This window comes from Aquarana catesbeiana, linkage group LG03, assembly GCF_042186555.1.
Source record: "Aquarana catesbeiana isolate 2022-GZ linkage group LG03, ASM4218655v1, whole genome shotgun sequence".
Classification (NCBI taxonomy): Eukaryota; Metazoa; Chordata; class Amphibia; order Anura; family Ranidae; genus Aquarana; species Aquarana catesbeiana.
This window is the reverse complement of record NC_133326.1, coordinates 320,515,634-320,529,855: the sequence shown is the minus strand read 5'-3', so window position 1 is coordinate 320,529,855 and position 14,222 is coordinate 320,515,634. Positions and strand designations below refer to the sequence as shown.

Below are 14,222 nucleotides of genomic sequence, written 5' to 3'. Positions count from 1 at the left end.
ACACCGCTAAAAGATCTAAGGGATCATTCAACAAGGGCTTCAGCAGCCTCGTGGGCAGAGAAGGCAGGAGCCACTCCGGAGCAAATTTGCAGGGCAGCAACTAGGTCAAGATTCTCGACCTTTTGTTCAGCATTACAGGCTGGATCTGATATCCAGCCAGGTCCGGGCTTTTGGTAGGAAAGTCCTCCAAGCCGTTGTCCCACCCTAGTCTGGTGAGTACTTGATTATCCTCTCAAGGGCTGACCTGGAAGACAACTGGGGGGAAAAGCAGAGTTAGTTCTTACTGGTAACTCTGTTTCCAGTAGTCTTCCAGGTCAGCACGATCCCACCCTAATGTTTAACCTTGTGGGGTTGTATTGTGTTTTATGTCTTTCAGCTTCTGGCCTTTGGTTCTCTTGGATGACTAATCGGGGGGGGGGGGGGGGGGGGGGTGTGTGTGTCTCAAACTGGCGGCTCTCCAGCTGGTGCAAAACTACAAGTCCGTGATGCATTGCAAGGCTGACAGTTACAAGCATGACTCCCACAGGCAGAGGTATGATGGGACTTGTAGTTCTGCAACAGCTGGAGGGCCGCCAGTTTTAGACCCCTGTCATAGATGGATTAAAATCCACTGGCTCCCTGCTGAACTTTGATCCACCTATGTGGATAGCTTAATATAGCCTGAATATTTTTATTTATTTATTTCACTGTGGAGGTACAAATTAAATTTGGCCAATTGTGTGCACCAATTGGTGCACATAATCATGTGCATAACAGTGTACAACTCAACGTGCATCTCAAAACTAAACATATTTAACTAAAAAAACAACCACAAAATTGGTGCCTAGGTTTTGCATGGTAGAGTGGTGGCAGGAGATATCTTTTTTTTTTTTAAATATAGCACTTTTTTTTTTGAGAATACCGAGCCAAGTATCATTCTATGGTGCTATGGAATTTGTTAATGATAACAGGGAAAGTATCAAAGGTAGATCAACCAGAGCCTGCAGCAAAAATTTGTTTTAGGTATTTAATCACAGCTCAATTTATTATATCTTAAAAAAAAAAAAAAAAGTTTCTTAGCTTCTTTGAGAAATTTTGTAATCTTCCCCCCTCCATGTAGTGATGAGGTGGCACTAATATATGTAGAACTGATAGGCACAGTTTGGCCTCACTGCTGGGCACTTTTGGGGCTGCACTAATGATCAGTGTCCTGATTATCTGTACCAGTTTCCCCTTTGAGGAAATACCACTAATCAGCTCTCCTCACACTCTGGTAGTGAGGAGAGCTGATAACTGGCCTTTCCTTGTTTACACGTGATCAGCTGTGATTGGACATACCTGATCACATGGGTAAGGAGCTGTGTCATCTGCTCTTTATTGAGATCAGGGCTGCACTGTGCTGAGACTGGGGAAATGTCAAATGTTGGTGGCAGCTCTGGCAGAGTCATTAGTCTATATGGCAGGCAGAAGGTCGTTAATAGACTCTATCCAGCAACCCTTGCCATTACATACATTTAGTGCTGTAACTACATTTCCCCACTCCTGTTGGGAGAAAAAAAAAAAAAAAAGCCCTGGTTGTGTCTATTGAGCTTTAACAGGGTACTGGACCAATGCCCACTTGCCACTGAGTGATCAAGGTTTTGCCTAGTCTCAGCGCGGAGCGACCAAAATCTTGGTAAATAGCCAACGACACTGCTCTTTACCCATGTGATTAGCAGTGTCCAATCACATGTAAACGCGGACATGCCAGTTATCAGCTCTCCTTGCCTCACACTGACAGAGAGCTGGCCATCCATTATAAATATTTCCATATAACATGGGGTCACACCTAAACACTTTCAATTTGTATGCAGGCCCTTGCACTGGTTGAAGGTAAATCTAAGGCAATTGATTAATAAAGTTGTATGGTATATTGACAGTCAAAGGCTAGTTTTAATCATACGCTTTGAAGAACAAATGCTTTATTTGTCAAACAGCCATCAAGGTGTCTATGGATTGGCCTTTCCCTAGCACTGCCTAGAGAGGAGCTGCTCCTAGTGAGGGGTCAAACCTGCAGCATCCCTTGGATGCTCAGCACACCCACAGTACAGCAGCTTGCTGCCCGCAGACTACATTTCCCAGCATGCACTCTGTCCTCACGGAGCAGACACGGCTGATGGGGGTGTGTTTGTGGCCTACGAAGCGACCGGCCGAGCCCGGCTTCCCGCATATCAGGCGCTAATAATGTTCGAAGGGCAGCGATACGGTGCCGAGGTGTTCTGACATCGCGCTTCAAGGAACAGCCATTGCAACACAGGCCGCAGCCCGACCGAGCAGCAGCCGCTCGCCCCGTCTATAGCGTAAGATGGTTTGTTCCGCACTGGGGGACCGGGCTGTCCCATCGTTCTGTGGGGGTGGCTTATTTAAACCTATTGTGCTTTTTAAACCTGAGACCCATTGGCCGCCTCGGTGAGGGTATAGTAGAACCAGAAATAATATGCTGCTTCACATAGGGGCTAAACAAACGGGTTTCGGCGCCTTCTTCATCTTCCTCCAGGGTGCCGATACCTGTGTGCTCCCCCCACGAAAGAGGAACATTCCAGACGATATTTAAGGGCTCTGCAGGGCCGCTGGTGGCTCAGAGCTGCTCTGGGTCGTAGGGAGGGTCGTAGTCGGGGCAGGTAACGACGGAGCAGGTGGGGGCGGCAGAGACAAGGTAAAGGGGGAGGCGGGCTGATGGGGAGGCCTGGATGGTGGCGGCGGTGTAGAATGCGGCCCGGGAAAGGCGCCGGCCAGGCCAGCTCCTGAGGAGGGAGATAAACAAGCCCTTAACTCTTCATGCTCCGGACCAAGAGCTGCAGTCACTGGGGGGCCTGTCATTGCTGCCCTCAGCACAGCATCGTTCTCCTAGACGGGCGGAAGATGACACTGGGCACACAAGGCCGGCACTGCATTGGTTTGGAGGTGGTGAGAGATGCTCTGCCCCCCCCCCCCCCCTCGCCCTTCTCCCCCCCCCCCCCCCCCCTTCATCCTCCTTCATACACAGCATCCCCATGTCATGATACCCGAGCTCTATCAATCTGTACATCCAATGTCTGCAGTCAGGAGGAGAGAACGAGACCCCCCTGTAGGGTGCATGAGCTCTTCTGTGTTTGTGTTGGTAACATCAGCAAGCCATGTTCAGATGACACCATCATGTTTTCATTCAGCCCATTCTAGAAGTGCTGCTAGGGCCCACTGCATGCTCATGTAAACCACACACATAAGGTCAACTTGTGTGCTCTCCCCACTATGCTACTAAAACACGGCTCCTTACACACGATGGCATCATGGCTTGGCCTACAAGACCAGAATGCACAACATTTCACTTTGGGGGATGCCACTGATCAATCTGTAGGAACCCAATGCAGATCAATCAGTAGCAATCCAGTGCAGATTGCAGCTCAATTTAATAGCAATCCAGTGCAGATCACAGATCGGTCTGTAGAAATCCAGTGCAGATCACTCATCAATTTTTAGAAATCCAGTGCAAATCACTGATTAGTCAGTAGAAATCCAGTGCAGATCCCAGATCAGTCAATAGAAATCCAGTGCAGACCAGTCTAGAAGTCCAGTGCAGATCCCAGATCAGTCTGTAGAAGTCCAGTGCAGATCTCAGATCAGTCTGCAGAAATCCAGTGCAGATCTCAGCTCTATTTGCAGAAATCCAGTGCAGATCCCAGATCTATTTGTAGAAAGCCAGTGCAAATCACTGATTAGTCAGTAGAAATCCAGTACCGATCAGTCAGTAGAAATCCAGTGCAGATCACATATTAATCAGTAGAAATCCAGTGCAGATCACTGATCAGTCTGTAAAAACCCAGTACAGACTAAGCAGTAGAAATCCAATACAGATCACAAATCAGTCTGTAGAAATCCAGCGCGGGTCACAGATCAATTAGTAGAAATCCAGTGCAGATCACTGATCAATTTGTAGCAATCCAATGCAGATCAATGATTAGCCCAGAGAAATCCAGTGCAGATCCCAGATCAGTCAGTAGGAATCCGGTGCAGATCACATATTAACCAGTAGAAATCCAGTGCAGATTACTGATCAGTCTATAGAAATCCAGTGCAGAACCCAGGTCAGTCTGCACAAATCCAGTGCAGGTCACAGATCAGTTTGTATAATTCCAGTGCAGATCACTGATCAATTTTTAGAATCCAATGCAGATCATGAATTAATCAGTAGAAATCCAGTACAGATCAGTCTGTAGAGATCCAGTGCAGATCCCAGATCAGTCTGTAGAAATCCAGTGCAGATCCCAGATCAGTCTGTAGAAATCCAGTGCAGAACCCAGGTCAGTCTGCATAAATCCAGTGCAGGTCACAGATCCGTTTGTAAAAATCCAGTGCAGATCACTGATCAATTTGTAGAAATGCAATGCAGATCACAGATCAATAAGTAGAAATCTAGTGCGGGTCACAGATCAATTAGTAGAAATCCAGTGCAGACCCCAGATCACTGATCAATAATTAGAAATCCAGTGCAGTTCACATATTAATCTGTAGAAATCCAGTGCAGATCAATAAGCAGAAATCCAGTGCAGATTGCATATTAATCAGTAGAAATTTGGTGCAGATCACTGATCAGTCTGTAGAAATCCAGTGCAGATCACATATTAACCAGTAGAAATTCAGTGCAGATCACTGATCAGTCTGTAGAAATCCAGTGCAGAACCCAGGTCAGTCTGCACAAATCCAGTGCAGGTCAAAGATCAGTTTGTAAAATTCCATTGCAGATCACTGATCAGTTTTTGGAATCCAATGCAGATCATAGATCAATCAGTAGAAATCCAGTGCAGATCCGTCTGTAAAAATCCAGTGCGGGTCACAGATCAATTAGTAGAAATCCAGTGCAGATCACAGATCAAGTTTTAATACTAGGCCTTCTTCCTTCAGAAGTCCCTTATTTTAGCCTAACGCCTTAATGAGGCTATGGCAACTTTTTGAAAAGTTCAGATTTACACCTCCAAAACTGCGTAGGCCCGATGAGTTTGTTTTCCAAAGCCGAGCCTTTGCTTGAATGTAATCCATGCTGACCAACTCACGTTTTTAGTTCCGTATTGTTTGCATGAATGACTTTGTGTTTGTTCAATGCAGGGCGGAATGATGGGGCCAAACTGAAATTTTACACTTGTCGAGCCCAGTCAAGACTGGCACAAAGTTTGGCATCATGTCCTATACTGCTTACTGAGAGAACAAATGAATCGCCCTTCCTAGGCATCATGATCTCCATGATTACTGAACAATTACAAAAACAAAGTCTGGAGGACCTAAAATGCAAATCTTTCAGTATAAGCCTGGTAAGGTTTCACCCGATAAGTTTTATGTACAAGATTTTGTTTTGGGGGGGGGGGGTGTCAGGTTGACTACCTATAGCAGGTTATATTTTAGGCACTAAGGCTGGCCATACAATTTTCTTGTACAATTTTATAAATATAATATGAGGTTAAACTTTCAATTTGTATGCAATCAGGCAGACCCTTGCACTACGTTGTTGAAGGTAAATCTAAAGGAAATTGCCTAGGGAAATTGTATAATGTATGGCCAGCCTTGGCCATGTCCTCTCATGCTGACTGTAAATGGAACAATAAAAGATCGTATCGGGCTTTATCAACCAGGATACCTTCAAAGGTTGCTAATGCATCCTTTGAGCTATGTTAGATTCATCTCCCATCTAAAATGACTACCAGTGTAGTTGTTCACTGATATGTGATATACAGGGATGCTTCGCCTTTGACCACCAGTGTAGGGGGATGCTACAATTTTCAGTCTATAGTGTAAAACCATTATTATTATTATTATTTCATATTAAGATTATTATTGTCTTGTATAATGACCTGCTCTGGGTGTCAAATTTTATCGGTATTCCACATTCTTCATTCTTGTATGGAAAATGTTGTACAATTTACTCACCACGCTAATATATCATGAGCCGTGGCTATAATAATTTTTAGCAGGGGTTTCCTGAGACTTGAAACTTTTTTTTCAAGGGTTCCTCCAAGGTGATAAGGTTAAAGGTGGCTTGGATTAGCGAATTGCAAGCAATTTTATTTATAAAGACATTTGCTGAATCAAAGAAAAGTTCAAATTGAATGAACTTGATAAGATATTTCTCCAGGATGGATCATCCCTCTTTGACGAAATGCTTGTTTAGTGCAGTTGATTTCTGACAGACACAATCCTTTTAGATTGAAATGATGGTAATGTTGAACAATTAAATCTTTCCATGTGTGTCAATGTTAGGGCATTTGAAGGCTAGCATAAACAGCAGTTCATGTATTTAAGGGATTTGTTGTATGTGAAAAGATGACTTTTCTATTTAATATAAGGTTGATGGTGGTTAAAGTGGTTGTAAACCTCAGGTATGAAATATAACAAGGCCTAACCCTCTATAGTGTGTACTTGTATCAAGAGCACTAAGTGTTATTTCTCTCTGCTGCTTCGTTCCTCTACTATCTGCATGAATCTCTTCTGAGTTTTCCTGACACCAAGAGAAAAATGGTGACGGGGAGGGACCTTCAGCTGATTGATGGCCTCAGCTCTGTTCCTGTGTGCTGTGTGAAGGGGTGTGTCTCTCTTCCCTCCAATCAATCCTCATTCAGCTCGGCAGAGTCTAATTTCAGCTTTCTGCCCCCTCTTTTCTGAACTCTCAGAGAAGCTTTATGAATTATGCATTTTTAATGGATGTAGAGGAGAGAAGACTGCAGATAAACAGGTACAACTTTTATAGGAGGGTTTGTTTCATATCTGTGTATCACCTGAGGATAGTCACTTCACTGGATATATGTGAGGGTTTACAACCATTTAAAGCCCACTACTCTTGAAAGTTTGGATTCTAGGGCTTCTGTTTAGTGTTACTAAACCCAGAACAGTATAATCAGTCTGTATATGCAGTAAAGCATGCTTGTTATACATACTGTGGAACCTAAGGGGTTAATCCTCCACATTGTGTTTAAAAAAAAAAGTGTTTGATTCTGTCTCCTGTGATCCTCCCTTTTCCAGTCCCCAAACCATCTCCTAATAGTACAGAGCCTTGGAGGCACTCTGCACATGCTCAGTTTGGTGTGTATTGCTAGAAAGTTTTATAGTGTTTTGTTTTTTTTTTTTTTTTTGTTCTTGGGAGAGTGCATGTGATCAGCACATGGCCAATCAGTACTGTCAAGACAAATGGTCAGGGGTCCTGCAGCCTCATAGGACAGTCAGGGTAGAATGAAAAACCTCCTACAAGCTTTAACCAGACACTGATAGAAGTCACAAGACTGCTATATACTGCTGATGAGAAAAGGTATTTAGCAGTTAAGATTTACTAAAATATTTGCATTTCTATGTACTGTGGGAGACCAAATATAGTGAATGCAGTGAGTCCTGGGTTTAGTAACCCTTTAAGGATCTTCTTTTTTTTTTTTATTTTTTATTACATGTTCCATTATGGTTGTTATGCAAGACGCAGCTTGGTTGGGTTTTCCTAGTTGTGTTTGAATACTTTCCACAAATGCTTGTGGGATTCTTCAGGCCTCCTTTATGCTGTGTTACAGAATTTAAACTGTGTATGTCTTTTTTTTATTTTTTACAATTTTTTTCTTTTATATTTAAAAGCCATACAGCAACAATACAGTTGTTGACAGTTCAAAAGTAAGGTATTTAATGCAGGGCTGGACAAGTCCGAGGAGCCAGGTAGCCAAATCTTAGAAATTACAACCGGTGCCAACTTTTGAGGTTTTCTATAGTTGTCAATGGAGCATGCTCCTGGATTGGACAGATTGGCACCTGAATTCCATACCAGTTTGTACACTCCACATTTATCACACCTTGTCAAGTCCACAGTAAATGACACCGGAGAAGTACCGTATATAATGTAGATTTGAGAATCTGCATAAGTCATAGAAAATACATCATTTTCTAACGTGTAATTGAAGGAAAGGCCTGGCTACTTTCAGATCGTGGTTAAAGGTCTTTGATTGTGCTGGATGACCTATTTTATTTCAGGAAGCTGTCATAAGTACACAAAAGTAAATTATGTGCTGCCCATCCCTTGAAGAATTTAGGCAATTGTATGTAATAGTTGAAATCTGAGAGAAACCATGTACAAACTCGACCTTGTGGTTTTCTCTAACTTGTATGTGAAGAAATAGTTCAACATTCACTTCTGTTACAGGGTGACTTATTTCTTAAGCTCTAGTATGACTATATGGATCCTCAGTCTTGTGTAATAAAAACTTGTATATGCTTCATGAATGGCGTTTGAGATATATTTTATTTGTCCTGTGTTCCTTCATTACATTCTGATTTTTCATATCTAATAAACTACTGTATGTTTGTTGTAGCTGCCAGAATTTTACTTTTAAAGCAGTATTAACCCCAAAAGCAAACCCTTGTAGCTTACCAGTTCTTAGATGTAATGGCTGCATTAGTTTTCTCTTTTAGGCTTTCTTTCCTTTATTTTCACCTGGTGATCAATCTACTAAGTGTTTTTCAAAAGAACAAGCTCTCCTGCAAATATTAGTCAAAGTGAATCACCTTGTAAAAAAATAGAAATGAAAGTGTGTGTGTGTATGTATATATATGTGTATATATATATATATATATATATATATATATATATATATATATATATATATATATATATATATTCATATTCTGATTCTCCCTGTTCTTAGCTGCATAAGAGCTCGGGGGAGGAGAAGTGGAAGCACACTGAGCTTGCCAGTGAATGGGTGTTTCAGGACAAGTCTGATTATTGGAGGAGAGTACACTGAGTTCCTAGCATAGCTAGAGAACTGACCATGGTATGTTCTACTGCTTAGTGTGGTCCAGTTTTTTTTTTTTTGGTAGGAAAGCAGAGGGACTGTCAAACACCAGGGATGAACCAATGCAAAGAGAATAGGATACTTTCTCATACAAGTACATGGTACAGCAGGCACATATCAGGAATCTGAAGTGTTAGGGCTGCAACTAACGATTATTTTCATAATCGATTAGTTGGCCAATTATTGTTTCGATTAGGGCTGAAACAATTAATCGATTATGAAAATAGTTGTCAACTATTTTCATAATCAATTAATCGGCCAGCCGATTATTTGGCCTGCATACAGAATGCATTATTTGTTTACATATCAGGAAATACAGTGCAGCACACATACAGCTCAGTACACCATCCATACATGTCAGGAAGTGCCTGAGAACTTGTGAATGTGTGAGGAGCAATGTCTCATGGGACATGTAGTCCTGGGCAGGAAGTGAGTGGGTCTGAAAGCAGAAGTTTTTTTACCTTGCTATAGGGGCACACTATACTATAATTTGCAGCTTGCTATTGGGGCACTCTAAAGGCAGGAGGAGCCAGAGGCATCGGTGGGGGACCCCAGAAGAGATGAATCGGGGCTGCTCTGTGCAAAACCATTACACAGAGCAGGTAAGTATACCATGTTTTGTTTTTTTTAAAAAAAATTACTTTAAAGACTATGCAGGGAAGATCAGCATCTGAACCCAGAGGAGGTGGAGGCTGATACACTGGAGGCAATAGAAAGCATTACTATTACATTTAAAGTAAACTTTTACATGGAGGCAAGCCACATTACATGGGAGCAGGGCACATTTCAAGGAGGCAGGGCACATTACATGTACCCCAGTGTGAATGGGGTCTAAATAAAAAATGTGATCTCTGAGTCTGATGATATTTACCAGATTCAACCTCCAATAGTATATACAGTATATCTCTTCTGTCTGTTATTCTCAGAGTGGATTAGAGACTTTGCTCCCTAATCATATAGTTGATTATTTATATTTACCACTGCATATAGATCTTGAAGAATAAATTGCCTTTTTTTTAAACTTTACATATTAAATTATACACCACACTTTTTTTTTTTTAAGGTTATTATCCGATTAATCGAAACAATAATCGGCCAACTAATCGATTATGAAAATAATCGTTAGTTGCAGCCCTAGTTTCGATTAATCGGTTAATAACCTTAAAAAGAAGTGTGGTGTATAATTTAGTTAATATGTAAAGTTTTAAAAAAAGGCAATTTATTCCTAAATATCTTTATACACAGGGGTAAATATAAATAACCAACTATACGGTTAGGGAGTAAAATCTTTAATCCTCTCTGAGAATAACAGACAGAAGAGATGTACTCTATACTATTAGAGGTTGAATCTGGTAAATATCATCAGACTCAGATCAATTTTTTTTATTTAAAGAAAAAAAAAATTCTAGACTGTTTTGCAGATTTTCAAACAGAACTGTAATATTACATACTTTTCTGCAGCTTCTCCATTGAAGTATATTGAACCAAAAAAGCACCGTTTTACATTGAAAAAGGTCCTTGACCCTTTCCAAATACACAGCAGCTGAAAAAAAGCATAGATGTGAACGTTAAATGAACTGTAGTCCATTTCTGCAAAAAGCACCAAAAAACACGTGTGTGGGAACCAGGCCTAAGACATTTAGTAACATAATGGAGTTAAAAAAAATTAAAAATTAGCCCTTCGTTTTTTACTGTGCAACAGTGAAAGTAATATTTACAGTAGAGATTATTTGCTCCTTTTTGTACTATGTAGGGCTAATTTTTTAGCTTTTTTAACCCCATTATGTTACTGGCCGATTAATCGATTATGAAAATAGTAATCAATTAATTTCATAATCGATTAGTTGACAATCGATTCGTTGTTTCGGCCCTAGTAACAAATGTTTTAAGCGTGTTGAGACAAACCATTTACAACTGACAGGGGTGCTTACAACGATCCATTTTTATTCATGTAAAAACTTTGTCCCAAAACAAAAAATAAGTGTTGCTGTAACTGCAATGTGAAATTAACAATATTGCTGTTTGCTGTATACTCTGTGCTACTTCATCCAGAGTGAGGGAACGCTAATAGGAGGTATGTTACTGGCCAGGTCATCGGGTGAATACAGAGGGGAAAAAATCCTAAGTAAAAGAAAATGAATGCAGCCACCACATCTAAGGACTAGTAAGCTACAATATATTACATTTTTGGTTTTGGGTTTCATGCTGCTTTAAAGTATAACTAAAGGAAAAATAGTTTTGGATAGAGCGGAGAGGGATTAGAATCTCAGTTTCTATTGCTGTCTGTACCCCAGATAGGGAGATTCACCCTCTCTATTTGTCCAGTTTATCATTCTCATTGAAAGTAAAAGAAAATACCACATTTTGGGTTGTCCCCAAAAAGTAATAGAGGGGAAATCTATTTCCCGTGACCTGAGCATCCCCAAGCAATTCCCTTAAGTCGCTAGAATTTCCTCTCGTTTCCTGTTTGGCTCTGTGACAGGAAGTGAAGGGAAATCTCCGAAATGGGAAACCAGTGGCGAAAAAAAAATCTCACAGGGGTTATAACCCTCCCTTGCTCTATCCAAAATGATTGCCTACAAGTTACAATACAATTGAAAGAGGGTTAGCATGTCCCCGCTCTGGAGAGCTTGCCATCTAAAAAGTATGGGCAGGTCATACAATAGGCGAGCAGGTAAAAGTTTCATTGTAAGGTGGAGGTAGGAAGAGATGATTTTCAGGGATCACCTGAAGTATGGGATAGCTAAACAGATTGGGGTTGGGAGTTCCAGAGCATGGGAGAGGTTCTGGAGAAATACTGTAGCGAGCATGAGAAGAGGTCAGAAAGGAGGTAGAGAGCAGGAGGTCTTGGGAGGAGTGAAGAGGACAGTTTGGGTGATATCTTAAGATGAGGTTGGTAGTATAGTTAGTAATTGATTTTTTGTGATACGGCGCTGGGTCGCTTTAACTGACAATTGTGTGGTCGTGCGACGCTGTACCCAAAGTTGATGTCGTGTTTTTTTTCTTTTTTTTTTTTTTTTTTTTCCCACAAATAGAGCTTTCTTTTGGTGGTTGTTGATCACCTCTGCTGTTTTTATTTTTTGCGCTATAAACAAAAAAAGAGTGACAGTTTTGAAAAAAAAAAACATTATTTTTTTACTTTTTGCTATAATAAATATGCCCAAAAGTTTAATAAAAAAAAATTTCCTCAGTTTAGATAGATAGATAGATAGAGATATATCTATCTATAGCTATATCTATCTCTCTCTATCGTATATTGATTGATTTGCGCAAAAGTTATAGCGTCTACAAACTATGGGAAAAAGTTATGGCATTTTTATTATTAAATTTTATTTTTATTATAATTTTTTTTTTTTTTTTTTTACTAGTAATGGTGGAGATCTGCTATTTTTGGCGGCATTGCGGCAGACAGATCGGACATTTTTGGGACCAGTGACATTTATACAGCGATCAGTGCTATAAAAATGCACTGATTACTGTATAAATGTCACTGGCAGGGAAGGAGATAACACTAGGACGATCAAGGGGTTAAATGTGTTCCCTAGTTAGCGTTTCTAACTGTATAGAGATAGGACTGACTATCTTGGTAGGGAAGAAACAATCTGTCTCCTCTCCCCTGACAGAACAGGGATTTGTTTGTTTGCACACACAAGTCCCTGTTCCTGCTCTCGTGCATGCGATCGCGCCAGTCGGCCATGCACATCAGGTTCCCCACCGTGCAGCAGGAGCCTGCTATCGCCCTTAAAGGTACAGACGTACCCATACAGGGATTCTCAGGAACGAACCACTTTGCCCATGTATGTCGGCGTGAGCCGGTCGGCAAGTGGTTAGTCTTTGGCAGTTGGTAAGGTAGATAAATCTGGGAGCAGCATTCACGATGGGGGGGGGGGGGGGGGGGGGGGAGTTTATGTAAACTTGAAACCTGTAGATAAATTGTCAGAATGAAACCCCCTTTAGGTAGCACACCGTAAGCGCATACCTCTTGCTGCAGCAAAAATGCAGTCCAAAGCCTCAGCTGTGTTTTCACTTCTAAGCTGGTATTATGCTCGGTTTACATTGCCGCGACTTGGGATCTAACTTGAGACCCCAGGTCGCGTGACGTGAAATCCCATATTGGTCATAATAGCTGTCTTAATTAGCACTACTGGAGTCACTCCGACTTTAGAAAAGGTTCCTGTACTACTTCTATCTGACTCGTACCCATAGGATTTAATGGAAGTCGTTTCTAAGTCAGATCCTCATCTGTATTGATGTGCTTTGGATACAACATTACAGAAAGATTACCCAGGCATTCCCTGCAAGTCGCTTCAAAGTCGCATCAAGAAGTATTAAAGTCGCACTGTAAGTGGTGCAACTTTTCGGTCACACCAGTGTGAACTGAGCCTTAGGCGCATCTCTCTGCTCAATCTCAAAGTCCAGTGCTTGGTCCCAGAGGACAACAGGTTTGGGTAGTGCTATATGGGAGGAATGGCATATGCATGCTATCTAGGCAAATAGAAGCCCTTATCCCTGGAATACTACACTAAGTCTGCATTAACCAATATCTGCTGACATTTTATGCCATCCCGGACATGCTACTGTTTTAAATACTGAATATTTCACAGGTTTTTAAGGTTCTTTTGGACTAATCCAATGGGGCCAGCATGGCTAACCTGACTGTGACAGTTTTATATTAAAGGCTAAATTCACCTTTTTGTAAAAAAAAAAAAAAAAAAAAAAAAAAAAATTACATTTGTATAATTTTATTACACAAAGATAACCTGAGTGAATACAAAATGCAGTTTTTAAATGATGGTTTCATTTACTAAGGCAAAAAAGCTGTCCATACCTGCCTGGCTTTATGTGAAAAAGTAATTGCCCCCTAAACCTAATAACTGCTTGTGCCACCCTTGGTGGCAACAACTGCAATCAAGCATTTGCGATAACCGGCAATGAGTCTTTCACATTGCTGTGGAGCAATTTTGGCCAACACTTCTTTGCAGAATTGTTCTAATTCAGCCACATTGGAGGGGTTTCCAGCATGAACGGCCTATGTAAGGCCATGATACAGCATCTCAATCGGACTTAAGTCCGGGCTTTGACTAGGCCACTCCAAAATCTAAATTTTGCTTTGTTTGAACCATTTGGAGGTGGACTTGCTGTTGTGTTTCAGATCATTGTCCTGCTGCATAACCCAAGTGCACTTGAGCTTGAGGTCACGAACTGATGGCCGGACATTCTTCTTTAGGATTTTCTGGTAAAGCTCAGAATTCATGGTTCCATCATTTATGGTAAGTCGTCCAGGTCCTGAAGTTGGTCAGCAGTGGCTTTGGCCTTGGAACTCTCCCATGGATGCCATTTTTGCCTAGTCTTTCTTATTGTTGAATCATGAACACTGTTCTTACCTGAGGCAAGTGAGGCCTGCAGTTCTTT

At 41.3% G+C, this 14,222-nt stretch overlaps 1 protein-coding gene across 4 annotated transcripts in view; it reads left to right on the top strand.

The window, feature by feature from the left end:
* Positions 1–2,102: 2,102 nt before the first annotated feature.
* FAM53C (family with sequence similarity 53 member C) overlaps positions 2,103–14,222 on the top strand; it is a 67,561-nt gene continuing 55,441 nt past the window's right edge. For 2 of the 4 annotated variants that reach the window (XM_073620412.1, XM_073620411.1), the window contains exon 1: positions 3,011–5,303. In XM_073620412.1, coding sequence (XP_073476513.1) covers positions 5,076–5,303 — 228 coding nt within the window. In that variant the 5' untranslated portion in view covers positions 3,011–5,075. Of the gene's footprint in view, positions 2,926–3,010; positions 5,304–14,222 lie in introns of those variants that run through there. The other 2 variants (XM_073620415.1, XM_073620414.1) reach the window with 2 other exon arrangements.